This window comes from Procambarus clarkii, chromosome 1 (genome assembly GCF_040958095.1).
Source record: "Procambarus clarkii isolate CNS0578487 chromosome 1, FALCON_Pclarkii_2.0, whole genome shotgun sequence".
Taxonomy (NCBI): Eukaryota; Metazoa; Arthropoda; class Malacostraca; order Decapoda; family Cambaridae; genus Procambarus; species Procambarus clarkii.
Window position 1 is genome coordinate 23,985,457 of NC_091150.1, and position 26,275 is coordinate 24,011,731.

The 26,275-nt window shown below is 46.2% G+C and overlaps 2 protein-coding genes across 2 annotated transcripts in view; one reads left to right on the forward strand and one right to left on the reverse strand.

Moving 5' to 3' along the window:
- Positions 1–984: 984 nt before the first annotated feature.
- On the reverse strand, positions 985–1,404 carry LOC138362701 (uncharacterized). The gene has a single exon (XM_069321169.1). It carries the CDS (start codon positions 1,402–1,404, stop codon positions 985–987), a length of 420 nt encoding a protein of 139 aa, XP_069177270.1.
- A 9,944-nt stretch (positions 1,405–11,348) lies between these two features.
- Culd (CUB and LDLa domain) overlaps positions 11,349–26,275 on the forward strand; it is a 109,244-nt gene continuing 94,317 nt past the window's right edge. The window contains exons 1-2 of the mRNA XM_069321177.1: positions 11,349–11,430; positions 25,909–26,146. Coding sequence (XP_069177278.1) covers positions 11,349–11,430; positions 25,909–26,146 — 320 coding nt within the window. The remainder of the gene's footprint in view (positions 11,431–25,908; positions 26,147–26,275) is intronic.

The following is a 26,275-nucleotide window of genomic DNA, read 5'->3' on the forward strand; positions in this document are numbered from 1 at the left end:
TCGCATGGCTGCGTCCTAGCTGCTCGCATGGCTGCGTCCTAGCTGCTAGGTGCTCGCATGGCAGCGTCCTAGCTGCTAGGGGCTCGCATGGCTGCGTCCTAGCTGCTAGGTGCTCGCATGGCAGCGTCCTAGCTGCTAGGTGGTCGCATGGCTGCGTCCTAGCTGCTAGGTGCTCGCATGGCAGCGTCCTAGCTGCTAGGTGCTCGCATGGCTGCGTCCTAGCTGCTAGGTGCTCGCATGGCTGCGTCCTAGCTGCTAGGTGGTCGCATGGCTGCGTCCTAGCTGCTAGGTGCTCGCATGGCTGCGTCCTAGCTGTTAGGTGCTCGCATGGCTGCGTCCTAGCTGCTAGGTGCTCGCATGGCTGCGTCCTAGCTGCTCGCATGGCTGCGTCCTAGCTGCTAGGTGCTCGCATGGCTGCGTCCTAGCTGCTCGCATGGCTGCGTCCTAGCTGCTCGCATGGCTGCGTCCTAGCTGCTAGGTGCTCGCATGGCAGCGTCCTAGCTGCTAGGGGCTCGCATGGCTGCGTCCTAGCTGCTAGGTGCTCGCATGGCAGCGTCCTAGCTGCTAGGTGGTCGCATGGCTGCGTCCTAGCTGCTAGGTGCTCGCATGGCAGCGTCCTAGCTGCTAGGTGCTCGCATGGCTGCGTCCTAGCTGCTAGATGCTCGCATGGCTGCGTCCTAGCTGCTAGGTGCTCGCATGGCTGCGTCCTAGCTGCAAGGTGCTCGCATGGCAGCGTCCTAGCTGCTAGGTGCTCGCATGGCAGCGTCCTAGCTGCTAGGTGCTCGCATGGCAGCGTCCAAGCTGCTAGTTGCTCGCATGGCTGCGTCCTAACTGCTAGGTGCTCGCATGGCTGCGTCCTAGCTGCTAGGTGCTCGCATGGCTGCGACCTAGCTGCTAGGTGCTCGCATGGCTGCGTCCTAGCTGCTAGGTGCTCGCATGGCTGCGTCCTAGCTGCTAGGTGCTCGCATGGCTGCGTCCTAGCTGCTAGGTGCTCGCATGGCTGCGTCCTAGCTGCTCGCATGGCTGCGTCCTAGATGCTTGCTGCTCGCATGGCAGCGTCCTAGCTGCTAGGTGGTCGCATGGCAGCGTCCTAGCTGCTAAGTGCTCGCATGGCAGCATCCTAGCTGCTAGGGGCTCGCATGGCTGCGTCCTAGCTGCTAGTTGCTCGCATGGCTGCGTCCTAGCTGCTAGGTGGTCGCATGGCAGCGTCCTAGCTGCTAGGTGGTCGCATGGCAGCGTCCTAGCTGCTAAGTGCTCGCATGGCAGCATCCTAGCTGCTAGGTGCTCGCATGGCAGCGTCCTAGCTGCTAAGTGCTCGCATGGCAGCATCCTAGCTGCTAGGGGCTCGCATGGCAGCGTCCTAGCTGCTAGATGCTCGCATGGCTGCGTCCTAGTTGCTCGCATGGCTGCGTCCTAGCTGCTAGGTGGTCGCATGGCAGCGTCCTAGCTGCTGCGTCTCCCATGGTTGCATCCTAGTTGCTGTGTCTTTCCGTGGTTGAAGTAGTATAAAAGACGACTGCGACGGGTAGTTTTGGTTTTCTCCGAGAGACGGTCTTAGTCTCCTTTTGTGCTCCTTAGAAGCCAAAGGTCGAGTCCGCCGTAGTCTCTTATCGATCCTTGACGAACATTTCCTCCTGGCGTCCATTATTTTTTAGTCCCCTTTGGCAAAAATTGTTTTTTGGGCCACAAATATTTGCTGTGTCCCTTAGCAATGGATGTTAATCCTTAATCTACCAGAGTCTAGTCTACTTAGTCTACCAGTCTACTCTACTTAGTCTACCAGAGTCTAGTCTAACAGAGTCTGTTCTACTTAGTCTACCAGAGTCTAGTCTAACAGAGTCTAGTCTACTTAGTCTACTCTACTTAGTCTACCAGAGTCTAGTCTACCAGAGTCTAGTCTACTTAGTCTACTCTACTTAGTCTACCAGAGTCTAGTCTACCAGAGTCTAGTCTACTTAGTCTACTCTACTTAGTCTACCAGAGTCTAGTCTACCAGAGTCTAGTCTACTTAGTCTACTCTACTTAGTCTACTCTACTTAGTCTACCAGAGTCTAGTCTACTTAGTCTACTCTACTTAGTCTACCAGAGTCTACTCTACCAGAGTCTACTCTACCAGAGTCTACTCTACTTAGTCTACTAGAGTCTACTCTACTTAGTCTACCAGAGTCTACTTATTCTACTATCTTAGTCTTCCTTCAGCCCACTGCATTTTTCAAAAGCACCCCATTCATTTGTCTGTTATTTAAGTAAACTGCCAAAGGGTATTAGGGATACCTACTATTTATATCACCCAAAATCATTTTTATATATGACCACTTTATTCAGGTGTTTAAGTAAACACAAGATTAAGTTTTAATATTACATTTTATTAAGCTTTAATAGTACACTTTATTAAAGTTTAATTAAGTTTTAATATTACACTTTATTAAGCTTTAATATTACACTTTATTAAAGTTTAATTAATTTTTAATATTAAAGCTTTATTAAACTTTATTATTTCACTTTAACCTGCTCCATAAATCAACAATCCGTATCCAAACTGTTTTTACTTATTTGTGAACTTATTCAATTTTTATCCTCATTTATATATCCATTCATCGTAACTATGAATGAGATGAAAAACATGAATGAAAACACAGAGCTTTGATGAGTTTTATTAACTACTTCATGTATTTTGTAGTCAGAGACAAATACAGGCAGTCAAAGAGACAGTGTCTTACATACATACATACATACATACATACATACATACATACATACATACATACATACATACATACATACATGCATACATACATACATACATACATACATACATACATACATACATACATACATACATACATACATTGAGGGGCCTCGTAGCCTGGTGGATAGCGCGCAGGACTCGTAATTCTGAGGGGCGGGTTCGATTCCCGCACGAGGCAGAAACAAATGGGCAAAGTTTCTTTCACCCTGAATGCCCCTGTTACCTAGCAGTAAATAGGTACCTGGGAGTTAGTCAGCTATCACGGGCTGCTTCCTGGGGTGTGTGTGTGTGTGTGTGTGGGGTGTGGAAAAAAAAAAGTAGTTAGTGTAGTTAGTAAACAGTTGATTGACAGTTGAGAGGCGGGCCGAAAGAGCAAAGCTCAACCCCCGCAAACACAACTAGGTGAATACATACATACATACATACATACATACATACATACTTACATGTAGAGCGCTGGTGGCTGAGTGAACAGTTCGCTGGATACATAGTCCTGAGGGCTCGGGTTCGATCCCTGGGGATGGCGGAAAAAAAATCAGAGTTTCTTTCACCATCATGCCTCTGTTCACCTAACAGTACAGTCAATAGGTACCCGGGAGTTAGACAGTTGCAACGGGGTGCTTTTTTTTTTTTTTTTTTTTGAGATATATACAAGAGTTGTTACATTCTTATACAGCCACTAGTACGCGTAGCGTTTCGGGCAAGTCCCTGGAATACGATCCCCCGCCGCGAAGAATCGTTGTTACAACCAAGTACACATTTCACTGTTGCGTTAAACAGAGGCTATAATGTTTCGTGGGGATGTGTGTGTGTGTGTGTGTGTATGTGTACTCACCTAATTGTGCATGCAGGATCGAGCATTAACTCATGGATCCCGCCTTCCGACCATCGGTTGTTTACAGCAATGACTGCGGTCCCATTTCCCTATCATACCTGGTTTTAAAATTATGAATAGTATTTGCTTCCACAACCTGTTCCTGAAGTGCATTATATTTTTCCACTACTCTCACGCTAAACGAAATCTTCCTAACATCTCTGTGACTCATCTGAGTTTCCAGCTTCCACCCCATGTCCTCTCGTTCTGTTACTATTCCGTGTGAACATTTCGTCTATGTCCACTCTGTCAATCCCTCTGAGTATTTTATACGTTCCTATCATGTTCCCCGTCTCCTTTCTTCTTTCCTAGTGTCGTAAGGCACAGTTCCCTCAGGGGCTCCTCATACCCCCATCCCTCGTAACTCTGGGACGAGTCTTGTTGCAAACCTCTGAACATTTTCCAGTTTCCAATGATGTTCTAACTTTTGCCAGTGTGTGTGTGTGTGTGTGTGTGTGTGTGTGTGTGTGTGTGTGTGTGTGTGTGTGTGTGTGTGTGTGTGTGTGTGTGTGTGTGTGTGTGTGTGTGTGTGTGTGTGTGTGTACTCACCTAATTGTACTCACCTAATTGTGCTTGCGGGGGTTGATCTCTGGATCTTTGGTCCCGCCTCTCAACTGTCAATCAACTGATGTACAGATTCCTTCGCCTACTGGGCTCTATCATATCTACATTTGAAACTTTGTATGGAGTCAGTCTCCACCACATCACTGCCTAATGCATTCCACCTGTTATCTACTCTGACACTGAAAAAGTTCTTTCTAACGTCTCTGTTACTCATTTAGGTACTCAGTCTCCACCTGTGTCCCCTTGTTCGTGTACCACCCGTGTTAAAATATTTATCCTTATCTACCCTGTCAATTCCTCTGAGAATTTTGTAGGTAGTGATCATGTCTCCTCTTACTCTTCTGTCTTCCAGTGTCGTGAGGTGCATTTCCCGCAGCCTTTCCTCGTAACTCATGCCTCTTAGTTCTGGGACTAGCCTAGTGGCATAGCTCTGAACTTTTTCCAGCTTCGTCTTGTGCTTGACAAGGTACGGGCTCCATGCTGGGGCCGCATACTCCAGGATTTGTCTTACATATGCTCTGTACAAGGGACGTGTGTGTGTGTGTACTTACCTAGTTGTGCTTGCGGGGGTTGAGCTCTGGCTCTTTGGTCCCGCCTCTCAACTGTCAGTCAAATAATGTGCAGGTTCCTGAGCCTATTGGGCTCTATCATATATACACTTGAAGCTGTGTATGGAGTCAGCCTCCACCACATCACTTCCTAATGCATTCCATTTGTCTACTTCTCTGACACTGAAAATTTTTTTCTAACGTTTCTATGGCTCATTTGAGCGCTCAATTTCCACCTGTTTCCCCTCGTGTGTTTGCCCCTTTAAGGTAAATAGCCTGTCTTTGTCTACCCTATCAATTCATCTGAGAAACTTGTATGTGGTGATTATGTCCCCTCTAACTCTTCTGTCTTTCAGTGACATGAGGCCTAATTTCCAAAGTCTCTCCTCGTAGCTCATACCCCTCAGTTCGGGTACTAGTCTGGTGGCAAACCTTTGAACCTTTTTCAGTTTAGTCTTATGCTTGACTAGATATGGACTCCATGCTGGAGCCACATACTCCAGGATTGGTCTGACATATGTGGTAGACAAAGTTCTGAAAGATTCCTTACACAAGTTTTTAGAGGCCGTTCTTATGTTAGTCAACCTGAGATATGCCGCTGATGTTATCCTCTTGATATGAGCTTCAGGGGACAGGTCTGGCGTGATATCAACCCCCAGGTCTTTCTCTCTCTCAGACTCTTGAAGTATTTCATCTCCTAAATGATACCTTGTATCTGGTCTCCTGCTCCCTACACATATCTTCATTACATTGCATTTGCTTGGGATAAACTCTAACAACCCTTTGTTCGACCATTCCTGCAGCTTGTCTAGGTGTTCTTGAAGCCTCAAGCTGTCCTCCTCTGTCTTAATCCTTCTCATAATTTTGGGCGTCATCAGCAAATAAGTGAGGGGTGAGGTCTCACCCCTCACTGTAACTCTCTGCTTCCTATTGCTTAGGTACTCCCTTATCCACTGGAGCGTCCTACCAGTTACTCCTGCCTGTTTCTCCAGCTTATGCATCAACCTTTTTTGGGGGTACTGTGTCAAAGGCATTCCGACAATCCAAAAAAAAATGCAGTCCGCCCATCCTTCTCTTTCTTGCTTAATCTTTGTTACCTGATCGCAGAATTCTATTAAGCCTGTTAAGCAAGATTTACCCTCCCTGAACCCATGTTGATTGGTTGTCACGAAGTCCGTTCTCGCCAGATGTGTTACCAGGTTTTTTCTCGCGATCTTCTCCATCACCTTGCATGGTATACAAGTTAAGGACACTGGCCTGTAGTTCAGTGCCTCTTGCCTGTCACCCTTTTTGTATTTTGGGAGTTCTTTAGCCGTCTTCCATATTTCTAGTAGGTCTCCCGTTTTCAGTAACCTACTATACACTATTAAGAGTGGCAAGCAAAGTGCTCCTGCACACTCTTTCAATACCTATGGTGAGATTCCATCCGGGCCAACAACCTTTCTCACGTCCAGATTCAACAGGTGCCTCTTGACCTCATCTCTAGTAATTTCGAACCCTTCCAAGGCCGCCTGGTTTACTGCCACCTCTCCTAGCGCAATGACCTCACCTTGTTCTATTGTGAAGACCTCCTGGAACCTCTTGGCGAGTTCATCACACACCTCTTTCTCATTCTCTGTGTACCTGTCCTCACCTGTTCTAAGTTTCATCACCTGTTCCTTCACTGTTGTTTTCCTCCTGATGTGACTGTGTAGTAGCTTTGGTTCGGCCTTGGCTGTATTAGCTATATCATTTTCATACTTTTTCTCAGCTGCGCGTCTTGTACTAACATACTCGTTCCTGGTTCTCTCGTATCTCTCTCCACTGTCTGGTGTCCTTTATTTCGGAAGTTCCTCCACGCCTTTTTGTTCAGTTCCTTTGTTTTCATACATGCCCTATTAAACTACGGATTCTTTTTTCGCTTCTCGCTTTTTCCTGTCGGGCCGGGATAAACCTGTTTACTGCCTCCTGACACTTTTGGGTGACATAGTCCATCATGTCTTGTACGGTCTTAGTTGTGAGTTCTGTGTCCCATGGTTTCGGTTTCGGTTTCAAGGCCCTAGAGCAGGCAAGCAGGGGGTTGAAGAGAGGGGCGAGGATGCAGAAATCTTGAGCGAGGAACTGGAGACGAGGTGAAGAGGGGTGATGAAAGATCGGTGGCCCAACCACCGTGGGTAAGAATTGCAGCTGATGCTGTGGTTTGGTGGTAAAGTGGAGTTCTCATGGGAGCTCGCTGGTGTCTTGTAGGAGGCTTCTCGTCACGGTGTTCTTTACAGCATTACGTTGGTGTTCTCCTGATTACTTGGTTTACTCGGGCGCGGATCGTCGGTGTTCTCCTTCTTCTTCTCAGGCCTCCTCCCCTAGGAATTTTCTCATCTCATAATTTCCCTTTCAGTACGCCAGTCCTTTGTTTCTCAGTTCATTTTTGAGGGGAGATAATTCCTAGCTCAACCAGGTACTCAAAGATCAATACATTGTGATCACTCATTTCCAAGGGAGCTTCCAACATAACTTCCCTTATATCCGACTCATTTAGGGTGAATATCGGATCAAGCAAGGCTGGTTCATCCTCTCCTCTCTTTCTTGTCGGTCCCTTGATGTGTTGACTTAGAAGGTTTCTTGTTACTACGTCCTGCAGCTTAGCTCTCCATGTGTCTGGTCCTACATGTAGGTCTCTGTTCTCCCAATCTATCTTCCCGTGGTTGAAGTCTCCCATTATTAGTAGTCTGGATCCGTTCCTGCTAGCCACAGAAGCTGCTCTCTCTATTATATTGATGGTGGCCATATTGTTTCTATCATATTCCTGTCTGGGTCTTCTGTCATATGGTGGGGGGTTATATATGACTACTACTATAATTTTTTATCCTCCAATTGCTATGGTACCTGTTATGTAGTCACTGAAACCTTCACAACCCTGAACAACCATCTCTTCAAAACTCCAGCCTTTTCTTATCAGCTAAGCTACACCACCTCCATTTCCTTCTCTCGTTTTCCTCACTATATAGAAGTCCTTTGGAAACACTCCATTTATTATGGTTTTCGTTAGCTTTGTTTCTGTGAGTGCTATTATGTCTGAGTTTTCTTCTAGTGCCCATTCTCCAAGTTCATTTGCTTTATTCGTAATCCCATCTATGTTAGTGTACATTGCCTTGAAGCTCACTTTCTTCTGATCATTCTCTTGTTCACTTCTTAATGAGCGTTCTGCTGACGGAGGAAGCTGTTCAATAGGTGTGAAGATTTGTGAGGTGGTTAACAGGGTCACAGTAGATTCTGGGGTGGAGGGGGGGGGGGGGGATGAAGGGAAGGGGGGGACAGGTAGGGTGTGGGGTAAGGAGGTAGGGGGGACATGGAGGATACTGGGTGAGGGGGGAGGAGGGATAGGGAGAGTATGGGATGAAGGGGGAGGGGGACAAGGGGAAAGGGGGAGGGGGGAAAATGGTGGGAATGGGGGAGGGGTGACAAGGTCGGAATAGGGTGGGGGGTAGAGAGGGTTGGGGGAGCATTTGGGTGGGGGCAGGTAGGGTGAGGGAAAGGGAGGGTTTCTATGCAGAGGGGGGGGGGTGGAGGTGTTGCCCTCCCCTCTGGTGTTGCTGGGATGCTGGTCGTAGGTTCCCCTCTTGTCTCTGGGACTGTTGTGTTGGGGGCTGTGATTTCTTGGTTTGCTCCTCTCTCCCTGCGCTTCCTCCTTGCCTATGTGTGTGTGTGTGTGTGTTAGAGAGAAATATATGTAGTAGACATAATAGAGGATAAATAAATTGGTTAGAAACTCGGGGTCCAAGAGCTAATAGCTCGAATCTGCAGATACAAATAGTAAATAGACACATACATACATTCATACATACATACATACATCCATACATACATACATACATACATACATACATACATACATACATACATACATACATCCATACATACATACATACATACATACATACATACATACATACATACACACACACACACACACACACACACACACACACACACACACACACACACACACACACACACACACACACACGCAAACACACACGCACACACACACACACACATGCTTCTGCCGTGGCGACAGAAGCAAGGAAGAGGTGCAGGGTGAGAGGGGAAAACCAGGAAGTCACAGCTCCCAACACAACACCCCCAGAGGCGAGGGGGGAACCCACAACCAGCTACCCAGTAACACCAGAGGGGAGGACAACCCCGCCACCCTCCTTTGCATAGAAAACCCCCCTACCCCAAACCCTCCCTGCCCCCACTCAAATGTTCAGCCAAATCTCCCTCCCCCACACCCAATCCCCACCCTTCTACCCCTCCCCTCCTCCTGCCGAGTCCTCCCTCCCCCCCTTTCCTTCCTGTCCTCCCTCCCCTTTGACCCCATACCCTCCCTGTCCCTCCCCCTTCACTGGATCCCCTGCCCCTCATCCAAGTATCCTCTGAGACCCTGTTATCCACCTCACAGGTCCTCACACCCATGGAACAGCCTCCCCCACCAGCAGAACACTCACCAAGGAGGCGATTTGAGAAGGGACAGAAGAAAGTGAGCCTCAAAACAATGTACACTAACATAGATGGAATTACAAATAAAGCAAATGAGCTTGAAGAACGGGTACAAGAGGAAAAACCAGACATAATAGCCCTTACAGAAACAAAGATCACGAAAACGATAACAAACGCAGTGTTCCCACAGGACTATTATGTTATGAGGAAAGAGAGGGAAGGAAGAGGTGGTGGTGGTGTAGCTCTGCTGGTAAGAAAAGGCTGGGATTTTGAGGAGATGGTTATTCAGGGCTGTGAAGGTTTCAGTGACTACATAGCTGGTACCATAACAAATGGAGGGAAAAAATTATAGTCGTAGTCGTATATAATCCACCACTAAATGACAAAAGACCTAGACAGGAATATGATAGAAACAACATGGCCACCATTAACATAATAGAAAAAGCAGCTTCTGTTGCTAGCAGGAATGGATCTGAACTACTAATTATGGGAGACTTCAACCATGGAAAGATAAATTGGGAGAACAGAGACCCGCATGGAGGACCAGAAACATTGAGAGCTAAGCTGCTGAACGTGGCAACAAGAAACTTTCTAAGCCAGCACATCAAAGAACCAACAAGAATGAGAGGAGAAGATGAACCATCAATGCTTGATTTGATATTTACCCTAAATGAGTGGGATATAATGGAAGTTAAGATGGAAGCGCCCTTGGGAATGAGTGACCACAGTGTATTGAACTTTGAGTACCTGGTAGAGCTAGGAATTATCTCCCCCCCAAAAAAAAACTAGGAATCAAAAGGCTGGCATACCGAAAGGGGAATTATGAACATATGAGAAGTTTCCTACGTGAAATACCTTGGGACACAGACCTCAGAGACAAGTCTGTACAGGGTATGATGGACTATGTTACCCAAAAGTGTCAGGAGGCAGTAAACAGGTTCATCCCGGCCCAAAGGGAAAAATCCGAGAAGCAACAGAAGAATCCATGGTATAATAGAGCATGTATGGAAGCGAAGAAACTGAACAAAAGGGCGTGGAGGAAGTTCCGGAATAACAGAACACCAGAAAGCAGAGAGAGATACCAGAGAACCAGGAATGAGTACGTCAGGGTGAGAAGAGAAGCAGAGAAAAGTTATGAAAATGATATAGCAAACAAAGCCAAGACCGAACCAAAGCTACTCCACAGTCACATCAGAAGGAAAACAACAGTGAAAGAACAGGTATTGAAACTTAGAACAGGCGAGGACAGGTATACAGAGAATGACAGAGAGGTGTGTGAAGAACTCAACAAGAGGTTCCAGGAGGTCTTCACAATAGAACAAAGTGAGGTCACTGTGCTAGGAGAAAGGGAAGTAAACCAGGCGGCCTTGGAAGAGTTCGAAATTACGAGAGAGGAGGTCAAGAGAGCTCATTAACTGTTTAATAATTGGAAACTAAGCCGCCAAAGATTGAGGAAAAGATGTACAGGTTCGTAAGTGTTTGCGTAAGTGCTTTCGTGAATCTGACTCCTGGGTCGGATTCACGAAGCAGTTACGTAAATACTTACGAACTTGTACATCTTTCCTTAATCTTTAACGGCTTTGGTTACATTTATTAAACAGTTTAAAGCATAAAAACTTATCAATCAACTGTTGTTATTGTTATAAACAGCCTCCTGGAGCTTCGGAGCTCATTAACTGTTTAATAATTGTAAAGAAAGCCGCCAAAGATTGAGAAAAGATGTACAGGTTCGTAAGTGCTTGCGTATCTGCTTCGTGAATCTGGAAACTGGAGAGCATTATGTTTGTAAACAAACATCAACATGGGTTCTGGAAAGGGAAATCTTGCCTAACAAACCTTTTGGAATTTTATGATAAAATAACAAGGATAAGGCAGGACAGAGAAGGTTGGGCAGACAGCATATTTCTGAACTGCCAAAAAGCCTTTGATACAATAATGCACAGGAGACTGCTATTCAAACTTGAGAGGCAGGCGGGAGTAATTCGGAAAGGCCCTAGCATGGGTAAGGAACTACCAAACTGGAAGGAGCCAGAGAGTAATGGGAAGGGGCGAGAAGTCAGACTGGCGAACAGTAACGAGTGGAGTACCTCAAGGATCGGTGCTGAGACCAATTCTATTTCTAATATATGTTAAAGACATGTTTACAGGAATGGAATGCTATATGTCAATGTTCACGGATGATGCAAAATTAATGAGAAGAGTTGTGACAGATGAGGATTGTAGGATCCTCCAAGAGAACTTGAACAGGTTGCAGAGATGGTCAGGGAAATGGCTACTGGAGTTCAACACGAGCAAATGTAAAGTTATGGAAATGGGATTAGGTGACAGGAGACCAAAGGGACAGTACACAATGAAGGGGAACAGCCTACCTGACATTACTCGAGAAAGAGACCTGGGAGCGGACATAACACCTAATCTAACTTCTGAGGCACATATAAATAGGATATCGACAGCAGCGTACTCTACACTGGCCAAAATTAGAACAGCATTCAGAAACCTCAATTAGGAGGCTTTTATGGCGCTCTACACTGCTTACGTGAGACCAACCTTAGAGTATACCGCGCCATCATGTAGTCCCAGAGTTACGAGGGATGGGATATGAAGAGCGCCTGAAGGAACTGAACCTTACGACACTAGAAAAAAGAAAGGAGAGAAGGGATATGATAGGAACATATAAAACACTCAAGGGGGATTGGCAGAGTGGAAATAGACGAAATATTTACACTGAAAACTAACAGAACAAGGGGACATGGGAGGAAGCTGGAAATGCAGAAGAGTCATTAAGATGTTAGGACATTTTCTTTTAGCGTTAGAGTAGTAGACAAATGGAACAAACTTAAGGATCAGGTTGTGGTTATCTTGAGATGATTTCGGGGCTTAGCGTTCCGCGGCCCGGTCGGTGACCAGGCCTCCTTTTTGTTACACCCCCCCCCCAGGAAGCAGCCCGTAGGAGCTGTCTTACTGCTAGGTACCTATTTACTGCTAGGTAACAGGGGCATCAGGGTGAAAGAAGCGTTTTGCTCATTTGCCTCCGTCTCCACCGGGGATCGAACCCGGAACCTCAGGACTACGAATCCGAAGCGCTGTCCACTCAGCTGTCAGGCCCCTTGGACGGCGCCTAACAGACTTTAATGGCTACTAAACTTTAATGCCTATTAAAGTTTGCTGAGGAACAAACTCTATTCATAATTTTAAAACTAGACATTATAGGTAAATAGGACCGGAGTCATTCCTATAAACAACCTATGGCTAGAAAGGCGGGATTTAAGACTCAATGCTCGATCCTGCAGGCAGAAATAGGTGTATAAACACACATACATACATACATACATACATACATACATACATACATATACATACATACATACATACATACATACATACATACATACATACATACATACATACAGGCAGATCATGCATAATATTTAATACTTGTAGCTAATAAAACATGTCACTATATTCCTCCTATGCTTGTAACTCACATATCATTGTTAACCCAACCACCTCATCCATTGCAGGTGATCCTACACTGTGATCAATCAGGTGATCCCACACTGTGATCAATCAGGTGATCCTACACTGTGATCAATCAGGTGATCCTACACTGTGATCAATCAGGTGATCCCAAACTGTGATCAATCAGGTGATCTTAAACTGTGATCAATCAGGTGATCCTACACTGTGATCGATCAGGTGATCTTGCATTGTGATCAATCAAGTGATCTTAAACTGTGATCAATCAGGTGATCCCACACTGTGATCAATCAGGTGATCCTACTCTGTGATCAATCAGGTGAACCTACACTGTGATCAATCAGGTGATCCTACACTGTGATCAATCAAGTGATCTTAAACTGTGATCAATCAGGTGATCCCACACTGTGATTAATCAGGTGATCCTAAACTGTGATTAATAAAGTGATCAATCAGGTGATCCTACACTGTGATCAATCAGGTGATCCTACACTGTGATCAATCAGGTGATCCTACACTGTGATCAATCGGGTGATCCTACACTGTGATCAATCGGGTGATCCTACACTGTGATCAATCAGGTGATCCTTCACTGTGATCAATCAGATCCTACACTGTGATCAATCAGGTGATCCCCACACTGTGATCAACCAGGTGATCCCACACTGTGATCAATCAGGTTATCCTACACAGTGATCAATCAGGTGATCCTACACAGTGATCAATCAGGTGATCCTACACTGTGATCAATCAGGTGATCCTACACTGTGATCAATCAGGTGATCCCACACTGTGATCAATCAGGTGAACCTACACTGTGATCAATCGGGTGGTCCTTCACTGTGATCAATCAGGTGATCCTACACTCTAATCAATCGGGTGATCCTACACTGTGATCAATCGGGTGATCCTACAGTATGATCAATCAGGTGATCTTACACTGTGATCAATCAGGTGATCCCACACTGCGATCAATCAAGTGATCCCACACTGTGATCAATCAGGTGATCCTACACTGTGATCAATCAGGTGATCCTACACTCTAATCAATCGGGTGATCCTACACTGTGATCAATCGGGTGATCATACACTGTGATCAATCAGGTGATTCCACACTGCGATCAATCAAGTGATCCCACACTGTGATCAATCAGGTGATCCTACACTGTGATCAATCAGGTGATCCTACACTCTAATCAATCGGGTGATCCTACACTGTGATCAATCGGGTGATCATACACTGTGATCAATCAGGTGATCCTACACTATGATCAATCAGGTGGTCCCACACTGTGATCAATCAGGTGGTCCCACACTGTGATCAATCAGGTGATCCTACACTGTGATCAATCAGGTGATCCCACACTATGATCAATCAGGTGATCCTTACACTGTGATCAATCAGGTGATCCTACACTCTAATCAATCGGGTGATCCTACACTGTGATCAATCGGGTGATCCTACAATATGATCAATCAGGTGATCCTACACTGTGATCAATCGGGTGATCCTGCACTGTGATCAATCAGGTGGTCCCACACTGTGATCAATCAGGTGATCCTGCACTGTGATCAATCAGGTGATCCCACACTATGATCAAGCAGGTGATCCTACACTGCGATCAATCAGGTGATCCCACACTGTGATCAATCATTTGATCATACACTGTGATCAATCAGGTGATCCTACACTGTGATCAATCAGGTGATCCTACACTCTAATCAATCGGGTGATCCTACACTGTGATCAATCGGGTGATCCTACACTGTGATCAATCAGGTGATCCTACACTCTAATCAATCGGGTGATCCTACACTCTAATCAATCGGGTGATCCTACACTGTGATCAATCAGGTGATCCTACACTCTAATCAATCGGGTGATCCTACACTGTGATCAATCAGGTGATCCCACACTGCGATCAATCAAGTGATTCCACACTGTGATCAATCAGGTGATCCTACACTGCGATCAATCAGGTGATCCCACACTGCGATCAATCAGGTGATCCCACACTGTGATCAATCGGGTGATCCTACACTCTAATCAATCAGGTGATCATACACTGTGATCAATCAGGTGATCCTACACTCTAATCAATCAGGTGATCCTACACTGTGATCAATCAAGTGATCATACACTGTGATCAATCAGGTGATCCCACACTGCGATCAATCAGGTGATCCCACACTGTGATCAATCGGGTGATCCTACACTCTAATCAATCAGGTGATCATACACTGTGATCAATCAGGTGATCCTACACTCTAATCAATCAGGTGATCCTACACTGTGATCAATCAAGTGATCATACACTGTGATCAATCAAGTGATCATACACTGTGATCAATCAGGTGATCCTACACTCTAATCAATCGGGTGATCCTACACTGTGATCAATCGGGTGATCCTACACTGTGATCAATCAGGTGATCCTACACTCTAATCAATCAGGTGATCCTACACTCTAATCAATCGGGTGATCCTACACTGTGATCAATCAGGTGATCCCACACTGCGATCAATCAAGTGATTCCACACTGTGATCAATCAGGTGATCCTACACTGCGATCAATCAGGTGATCCCACACTGTGATCAATCAGGTGATCCCACACTGCGATCAATCAGGTGATCCCACACTGATCAATCAGGTGATCCTACACTGTGATCAATCAGGTGATCATACACTGTGATCAATCAGGTGATCCTACACTCTAATCAATCAGGTGATCCTACACTGTGATCAATCAGGTGATCCTACACTCTAATCAATCAGGTGATCCCACACTGTGATCAATCAGGTGATCCCACACTGCGATCAATCAGGTGATCCCACACTCTAATCAATCAGGTGATCCCACACTGTGATCAATCAGGTGATCATACACTGTGATCAATCAGGTGATCTCTAATTTGCTGCATGCACTGCTAATGTTACTTGTTAATGTGACAGCTTCAACACATTTTTTTTTTAATTTATTTATGTTAATGGTGTAATTTTACATCTTAAATGTGTTCATTTCTATATGTTAAATTCAGACATAAGGGAGCCGGTCGGCCGAGCGGACAGCACGCGGGACTTGTGATCCTGTGGTCCTGGGTTCGATCCCAGGCGCCGGCGAGAAACAATGGGCAGAGTTTATTTCACCCTATGCCCCTGTTACCTAGCAGTAAAATAGGTACCTGGGTGTTAGTCAGCTGTCACGGGCTGCTTCCTGGGGGTGGAGGCCTGGTCGAGGACCGGGCCGCGGGGACACTAAAGCCCCAAAATCATCTCAAGATAACCTCAAGATAACCTCAAGATATGTAAATGTATGTTTATATTCTCAATGCTTCATAATATTTTATCATTCTACATGTATACAAAGTGCTTTTTTCAGACTTCCTACATGAATAACGTAACTTATTGCAATCAATCTAACCTAAACTAACTTAACCTAACCTAACCTAAACTAACCTAAACTAACCTAACCTAACCTATCCTAACCTAACCTAACCTAACCTAACCTAACCTAAACTAACCTAACCTAACCTAACCTAACCTAACCTAAACTAACCTAACCTAACCTAAACTAACCTAAATTTAACTAAACTAAACTACCCTAACCTAACCTAACCTATCCTAACCTAACCTAACCTAACCTAACCTAACCTTACCTAACCTAACCTAGCCTAACCTAACCTAACCTATCCTAACCTAGCCTAACCTTACCTAACCTAACCTATCCTAACCTAGCCTAACCTAACCTAACCTAGCCTAACCTAGCCTAATCTCACCTAACCTAGCCTAACCTAACCTAACCTAACCTAACCTAGCCTAGCCTAACCTAACCTAACCTAACCTAACCTAGCCTAACCTAGCCTAACCTAACCTAACCTAACCTAACCTAACCTAGCCTAACCTAACCTAACCTAGCCTAACCTAACCTAACTAAACTAACCTAACCTAACTAACCTAACCTAACCTAATTAACGTAACATAATCTAACCTAAACTAACCTTACCTTACCTAACTAACGTAACATAATGTAACCTAACCTAACCTAACCTAACTAAAGTAACGTAACCTAACCTAGCTAACATAACCTAACCTAACCACCCTAACCCAACCTAACCCAACCTAACCTAACCTAACCTAACCTACCCTAACCTAACCTAACCTAAACCTAACCTAACCTAACCTAACCTAACCTAACCTAACCTAACCTAAACCTAACCTAACCTAACCTAACCTACCCTAAACCTAACCTAACCTAACCTAAACCTAACCTAACCTAACCTAACCTAACCTAACCTAAACCTAACCTAACCTAACCTAACCTAACCTAACCTAACCTAAACCTAACCTAACCTAACCTAACCTAACCTAACCTAACCTAAACCTAACCTAAACTAACCTAACCTAACCTAACCTAACCTAACCTAACCTAACCTAACCTAACCTAAACCTAACCTAACCTAACCTAACCTAACCTAACCTAACCTAACCTAAACCTAACCTAACCTAACCTAACCTAACCTAACCTAACCTAACCTAAACCTAACCTAACCTAACCTAACCTAACGTAACGTAACGTAACCTAACCTAAACCTAACCTAACCTAACCTAACCTAACCTAACCTAACCTAAACCTAGCCTAACCTAACCTAACCTAACCTAACCTAACCTATTCCTCAGGCACTTTGAACATTACAAATTTTTTGGGGGAAAAATTTTGGATAGAGCAGTTCAGCTATTTATCATATCCAACACAACACAGTTGACCATATTCATGACACTATATAGCCTGTTGCAGCCTGTTTTCACACCAGGGTCTGTGGCTTAATATCGAATATTCTCAGGAAAGTGTTGTTTCTCGCTATGTCCATACATTACAACCCACCAACACAACCTAACTCTCCATAACATAACCTGGATCTGAGCTCAACATTAAAATTTATGTAAACATTTATGTAAAATTTATAACAATATAATGTTCTAAATTGTCAACATTACTGAACAAGCCAAACCTAACCAATTGCTTCGGGTCGAGTCATTTAATGTTTATTTTAGATACAATTAGTTACCAAACTCTCCATATCTTACATTCTCCCATGAGTAAGGATTATGTTTCAAGTGAATTTCACTCAATTGGGTTAAATAGTTCCTGTTTTGTTGTCATTGCCACATCACCCGGCAGACTCTAGCCTGTTAGTGAACACGTGTTGAGTGCGAACGAAGGTAGAAAGTTCTGTTATAGCTGTGTTCTGTTATAGCTATGTTCTGTTATAGCTGTGTTCTGTTATAGCTGTGTTCTGTTATAGTTGTGTTCTGTCATAGCTGTGTTCTGTCATAGCTGTGTTCTGTCATAGCTGTGTTCTGTCATAGCTGTGTTCTGTTATAGCTGTGTTCTGTTATAGCTGTGTTCTGTTATAGCTGTGTTCTGTTATAGCTGTGTTCTCTCATAGTTGTGTTCTGTCATAGCTGTGTTCTGTTATAGCTGTGTTCTGTTATAGTTGTGTTCTGTTATAGCTGTGTTCTGTTATAGTTGTGTTCTGTTATAGCTGTGTTCTGTCATAGTTGTGTTCTGTCATAGTTGTGTTCTGTCATAGCTGTGTTCTGTCATAGCTGTGTTCTGTTATAGCTGTGTTCTGTTATAGCTGTGTTCTGTCATAGTTGTGTTCTGTTATAGCTGTGTTCTGTCATAGCTGTGTCCTGTCATAGCTGTATTCTGTCATAGCTGTGTTCTGTTATAGCTGTGTTCTGTTATAGCTGTGTTCTGTCATAGTTGTGTTCTGTCATAGCTGTGTTCTGTTATAGCTGTGTTCTGTTATAGCTGTGTTCTGTTATAGTTGTGTTCTGTTATAGCTGTGTTCTGTCATAGCTGTGTTCTGTCATAGCTGTGTTCTGTTATAGCTGTGTTCTGTTATAGCTGTGTTCTGTTATAGCTGTGTTCTGTTATAGCTGTGTTCTCTCATAGTTGTGTTCTGTCATAGTTGTGTTCTGTCATAGCTGTGTTCTGTCATAGCTGTGTTCTGTTATAGCTGTGTTCTGTTATAGCTGTGTCCTGTCATAGCTGTGTTCTGTCATAGCTGTGTCCTGTCATAGCTGTGTTCTGTCATAGCTGTGTTCTGTCATAGCTGTGTTCTGTCATAGCTGTGTTCTGTCATAGCTGTGTTCTATCATAGCTGTGTTCTGTCATAGCTGTACTCACCTAATTGTGCTTGCGGGGGTTGAGCTTTGGCTCTTTGGTCCCGCCTCTCAACTGTCAATCAACTGGTGTACAGGTTCCTGAGCCTACTGGGCTCTATCATATCTACACTTGAAACTGTGTATGGAGTCAGCCTCCACCACATCACTGCCTAATGCATTCCACCTGTTAACGTCTCTGACACTGAAAAAGTTCTTTCTAGCATCTCAGTGGCTCATTTGGGCACTCAGTTTCCACCTGTGTCCCCTTGTTCGCGTCCCACCTGTGTTAAGCTGTTTATCTTTATCTACCATGTAAATTGTTTTGAGAATTTTGTAGGTAGTGATCATGTCTCCCCCTTACTCTTTTGCCTTCCAGTGTCATGAGGTGCATTTCACGTAGCCTTTCCTTGTAACTCATGCCTCTTAGTTCTGGGACTAGTCTAGTGGCATACCTCTGAACTTTTTCCAGCTTCGTCTTGTGCTTGACAAGGTACGGGCTCCATGCTGGGGCTGCATACTCCAGGATTGGTCTTACATATGTGATATACAAAGTTCTGAATGATTGGTTATATAGGCTCCTGAAGGCAGTTCTGATGTTAGCCAGCCTCGCATACGCCGCCAATGTTATTCTTTTGATGTGGGCTTCAGGAGACAGGTTTGGTGTGATATCAATTCCTAGATCTTTCTCTCTGTCCGTTTCATGAAGGTCTTCCTCTCCCATTTGGTATCCTGTGTCTGGCCTCCTGTTCCCACTGTCTAGTTTCATTATCTTACATTTACTCGGGTTGAATTTTAGTAGCCATTTGTTGGACTATTCATTCAGTCTGTCTAAGTCATCTTGTAGCCTCCTACTACCTTCCTCCGTCTTAATCCTCCTCATGATTGTTGCATCATCAGCAAACAATGTGACGAACCAGTCTATTCCCTCTGGGAGATCATTTACATATATCAGGAACAGGACTGATCCCACTGGGACCCCACTGGTGACATCTCGCTAATCTGAGACCTCACCTCTCACAGTGACTCACTGTCTTCTGTTGCTTAGGTACTCCCTTATCCAATGGAGTACCTTCCCGTTCACTCTTCCTGCATCTCCAGCTTGTGCGCTAGCCTCTTGTGTGGTACTGTGTCAAAGGCTTTCTGACAATACAAAAATACAGTCTGCCCACCATTCTCTTTCTTGCCTGATTTTGTTGCCTGGTCGTAGAACTCAATTAAGCCTGTGAAGCAGGACTTGCCATCTCTGAACCCATGTTGATGCTGTGTTTCAAAGTTCTATCGCTCCAGATGTTCCACTATTTTTTTTTTGCACAATTTTCTCCATCAGCTTGCATGGTATGCAGGTTAGGGACACTGGCCTGTAGTTCAGTGCCTCCTGTCTATCCCCTTTCTTGTATATTGGGACTACGTTTCCAGTCTTCCATATTTTTGGTAGTTCATCTGTTACCAGTGATTTGTTATATACTATGGAGAGTGGCAGGCACAGCGCTTCTGCTCCTTCCTTTAGTATCCAAGGTGAGATTCCATCTGGACCTATAGCCTTTGTCACATCCAACTCTAACAAGAGCTTCCTTACCTCCCCCACTGGTAATCCAGAAATCCTCTTGTGGTGCCTGATTAACTAATCGCGCTCTTATCACTGGAACTTCTCATTGTTCTAATGTGAAGACCTCCTGGAATTTCCTATTGAGTTCCTCGTACACTCTTTGTCGTTTGTAGTGAATCTGTCTGCCCCTATCCTCAGTTTCATTACCTGTTCCCTCACTGTTGTTTTTCTCCTGGTGTGGCTATGCAGCAACTTAGGCTGAGTCTTTGCCTGGCTTGCGATGTCATTTTCGTATTGTTGCTCTGCCTCTCTCCTCACCCTGACATACACATTCCTGGTTCTCTGATATTTTTCTCTGTTCTCAATTGTCCTGTTATTTCTATAATTTCTCCACGCCCTGTTCTGCCATAGCTGTGTTCTGTGTTCTGTGTCCTGCCACAGCTGTGTCCTGCCACAGCTGTGTCCTGCCACAGCTGTGTCCTGCCACAGCTGTGCCCTGCCACAGCTGTGTCCTGCCACAGCTGTGTCCTGCCACAGCTGTGTCCTGCCACAGCTGTGTCCTGCCACAGCTGTGTCCTGCCACAGCTGTGCCCTGCCACAGCTGTGTCCTGCCACAGCTGTGTCCTGCCACAGCTGTGCCCTGCCACAGCTGTGCCCTGCCACAGCTGTGTCCTGTCACAGCTGTGTCCTGCCACAGCTGTGTCCACCCACAGCTGTGTCCTGCCACAGCTGTGCCCTGCCACAGCTGTGTCCTGCCACAGCTGTGTCCTGCCACAGCTGTGCCCTGCCACAGCTGAGTTCAAACTGCCATAGCAATTGCCTACGAGGCCTGGCTAGTCCTGGAGCCCAATAACTAAGCTCCGTGACTAACTATTACCCGGCAACGTTCGTGGTACAAAATGTTCACTCACCATTTCGATCAATTCCCGCTGCATCATTACAGACCATCGCTGGCGACGTGGTTATGGAGCACGCCAGGGGATGTGTGCCCTGGCAATGCAGGTTCGAACCCTGGTGGGGTCACAGAGTTTTCAAGTGAGTTATGGCTGGGCGGGAACCACTGTGGTGGCTAACAAGGCCGGGTCCTCCAAGGGCTTCTGAAGTGATTAGGAAGCCTCGTTAAGCCTCGACTGTCACGGTCGTGGCAGTCTGTCCACCTCTCACACTGGTGTCATGTACATTGTCACTGCTGTATCACCCTTGTGACTACCACATCACCCTTGTGACTACTACATCACCCTTGTGACTACCACATCACCCTTGTGACTACCACATCACCCTTGTGACTACCACATCACCCTTGTGACTACCACACCACCCTTGTGACTACCTCATCACCCTTGTGACTGCTACATCACCCTTGTGACTACCACATCACCCTTGTGACTACTACATCACCCTTGTGACTACTACATCACCCTTGTGACTACCACATCACCCTTGTGACTACCACATCACCCTTGTGACTACTACATCACCCTTGTGACTACCACACCACCCTTGTGACTACCACATCACCCTTGTGACTACCACACCACCCTTGTGACTGCTACATCACCCTTGTGACTACCACATCACCCTTGTGACTACCACACCACCCTTGTGACTGCTACATCACCCTTGTGACTACCACATCACCCTTGTGACTACCACATCACCCTTGTGACTACCACACCACCCATGTGACTGCTACATCACCCTTGTGACTACCACATCACCCTTGTGACTACCACACCACCCTTGTGACTGCTACATCACCCTTGTGACTACCACATCACCCTTGTGACTACCACACCACCCTTGTGACTGCTACATCACCCTTGTGACTACCACATCACCCTTGTGACTACCACATCACCCTTGTGACTACCACATCACCCTTGTGACTACCACATCACCCTTGTGACTGCTACATCACCCTTGTGACTGCCACATCACCCTTGTGACTACCACACCACCCTTGTGACTACCACATCACCCTTGTGACTGCTACATCACCCTTGTGACTGCTACACCACCCTTGTGACTGCTACATCACCCTTGTGATTGCCACACCACCCTTGTGACTACCACATCACCCTTGTGACTGCTACATCACCCTTGTGACTACCACATCACCCTTGTGATTGCCACACCACCCTTGTGACTACCACATCACCCTTGTGACTGCTACATCACCCTTGTGACTACCACACCACCCTTGTGACTACCACATCACCCTTGTGACTGCTACATCACCCTTGTGACTACCACATCACCCTTGTGATTGCCACACCACCCTTGTGACTACCACACCACCCTTGTGACTACTACATCACCCTTGTGACTGCTACATCACCCTTGTGACTACCACACCACCCTTGTGACTACCACATCACCCTTGTGACTACCACATCACCCTTGTGACTACCACATCACCCTTGTGACTACCACACCACCCTTGTGACTACCACATCACCCTTGTGACTACCACACCACCCTTGTGACTGCTACACCACCCTTGTGACTACCACATCACCCTTGTGACTACCACATCACCCTTGTGACTACCACACCACCCTTGTGAGTACTACATCACCCTTGTGACTACCACATCACCCTTGTGACTACCACATCACCCTTGTGACTACCACATCACCCTTGTGACTGCTACATCACCCTTGTGACTACCACACCACCCTTGTGACAACCACACCACCCTTGTGACTACCACATCACCCTTGTGACTACCACATCACCCTTGTGACTACCACATCACCCTTGTGACTACCACATCACCCTTGTGAGTACCACACCACCCTTGTGACTACTACATCACCCTTGTGACTACCACATCACCCTTGTGACTACCACATCACCCTTGTGACTACCACATCACCCTTGTGACTGCTACATCACCCTTGTGACTACCACATCACCCTTGTGACTGCTACATCACCCTTGTGACTACCACATCACCCTTGTGACTACCACATCACCCTTGTGACTACCACACCACCCTTGTGACTGCTACATCACCCTTGTGACTGCTACATCACCCTTGTGACTACCACATCACCCTTGTGACTGCTACATCACCCTTGTGACTACCACATCACCTTTGTGACTGCTACATCACCCTTGTGACTACCACACCACCCTTGTGACTACCACATCACCCTTGTGACTGCTACATCACCCTTGTGATTGCCACACCACCCTTGTGACTACCACATCACCCTTGTGACTACCACATCACCCTTGTGACTGCTACATCACCCTTGTGACTACCACATCACCCTTGTGATTGCCACACCACCCTTGTGACTACCACATCACCCTTGTGACTGCTACATCACCCTTGTGACTACCACATCACCCTTGTGACTACCACATCACCCTTGTGACTACCACACCACCCTTGTGACTACCACAGCACCCTTGTGACTACCACATCACCCTTGTGACTACCACACCACCCTTGTGACTACCACACCACCCTTGTGACTACCACACCACCCTTGTGACTACCACACCACCCTTGTGACTACCACACCACCCTTGTGACTACCACACCACCCTTGTGACTACTACATCACCCTTGTGACTACCACACCACCCTTGTGACTACTACATCACCCTTGTGACTACCACACCACCCTTGTGACTACCACACCACCCTTGTGACTGCTACATCACCCTTGTGACTACCACATCACCCTTGTGACTACCACACCACCCTTGTGACTACCACACCACCCTTGTGACTACCACACCACCCTTGTGACTACCACACCACCCTTGTGACTACCACACCACCCTTGTGACTACCACACCACCCTTGTGACTACTACATCACCCTTGTGACTACCACACCACCCTTGTGACTACCACATCACCCTTGTGACTACCACATCACCCTTGTGACTACCACATCACCCTTGTGACTACCACACCACCCTTGTGACTGCTACATCACCCTTGTGACTACCACATCACCCTTGTGACTACCACATCACCCTTGTGACTACCACATCACCCTTGTGACTACCATATCACCCTTGTGACTACCACACCACCCTTGTGACTACCACATCACCCTTGTGACTACCACATCACCCTTGTGACTACCACACCACCCTTGTGGCTGCTACATCACCCTTGTGACTACCACATCACCCTTGTGACTACCACATCACCCTTGTGACTACCACACCACCCTTGTGACTGCTACATCACCCTTGTGACTACCACATCACCCTTGTGACTACCACACCACCCTTGTGACTGCTACATCACCCTTGTGACTACCACATCACCCTTGTGACTACCACATCACCCTTGTGACTACCACATCACCCTTGTGACTACCATATCACCCTTGTGACTACCACACCACCCTTGTGACTACCACATCACCCTTGTGACTACCACATCACCCTTGTGACTACCACACCACCCTTGTGGCTGCTACATCACCCTTGTGACTACCACATCACCCTTGTGACTACCACATCACCCTTGTGACTACCACACCACCCTTGTGACTGCTACATCACCCTTGTGACTACCACATCACCCTTGTGACTACCACATCACCCTTGTGACTACCACACCACCCTTGTGACTACCACATCACCCTTGTGACTACCATATCACCCTTGTGACTACCACACCACCCTTGTGACTACCACATCACCCTTGTGACTACCACATCACCCTTGTGACTACCACATCACCCTTGTGACTGCTACATCACCCTTGTGACTACCACACCACCCTTGTGACTACCACATCACCCTTGTGACTACCACATCACCCTTGTGACTGCTACATCACCCTTGTGACTACCACACCACCCTTGTGACTACCACATCACCCTTGTGACTACCACATCACCCTTGTGACTACCACATCACCCTTGTGACTACCACACCACCCTTGTGACTACCACATCACCCTTGTGACTACCACATCACCCTTGTGACTACCACATCACCCTTGTGACTGCTACATCACCCTTGTGACTACCACACCACCCTTGTGACTACCACATCACCCTTGTGACTACCAGATCACCCTTGTGACTGCTACATCACCCTTGTGACTACCACACCACCCTTGTGACTACCACATCACCCTTGTGACTACCACATCACCCTTGTGACTACCACATCACCCTTGTGACTACCACACCACCCTTGTAACTACCACACCACCCTTGTAACTACCACATCACCCTTGTGACTGCTACATCACCCTTGTGTTATAAGGAGTTAGTGTTACTCAAATAATATTAACAAATAAGTTTACCGATATTAATAATAAATGCGATAATTCAATTAATAATATTAAAGTTTTAATATCATTAATAATATTTGATGTAACAGTAATTGTATAAATAAATGATAAGATCTGTTATAAGGATCTTAGTAAATAGTATAATATGTTAACAATATCAAGTTACAGCGGGAATGATGTGATGTGACTGTTACTTTTACTGTGTCATGTCATGGTTCAGGTGGCGCCGTGGCTGCTGTGGCTGCGGCTGTGGTGGTGGCTGCGGCAGCTGCGGCGCTGCCCCTGGACACCGTCCACGGGGACCTGTGCCGCAGCCTGGACGGCCGCAAGTTCTACCTGGAGGCCGGCAGCCACACCGTCATCAGCGCCGCCAACGTCACCCTCCCGCCCTTCCCCAGGCTGGCCACCCGGACCCTCACCAGACACTCGGGCTACCGGCACCCCGCGCCGCGCCGCAGGTCAGACAGCGCCTCCCGCAACCTCTTCTATTCTATTACTCTGTTCTATTTTTTTTTTTTGGTCCCCCCCCTGGAAACACAAACCGAAACTGTCTCTATTTTCCGCTTGTTACAACTTGTAATAAAGTT

What these genes read in the sequence shown, in the direction of transcription:
- LOC138362701 (XM_069321169.1), bottom strand. Translation starts at nt 1,404, where the DNA reads ATGCGAGCAACTAGGACGCAGCCATGCGAGCATCTAGCAGCTAGGACG.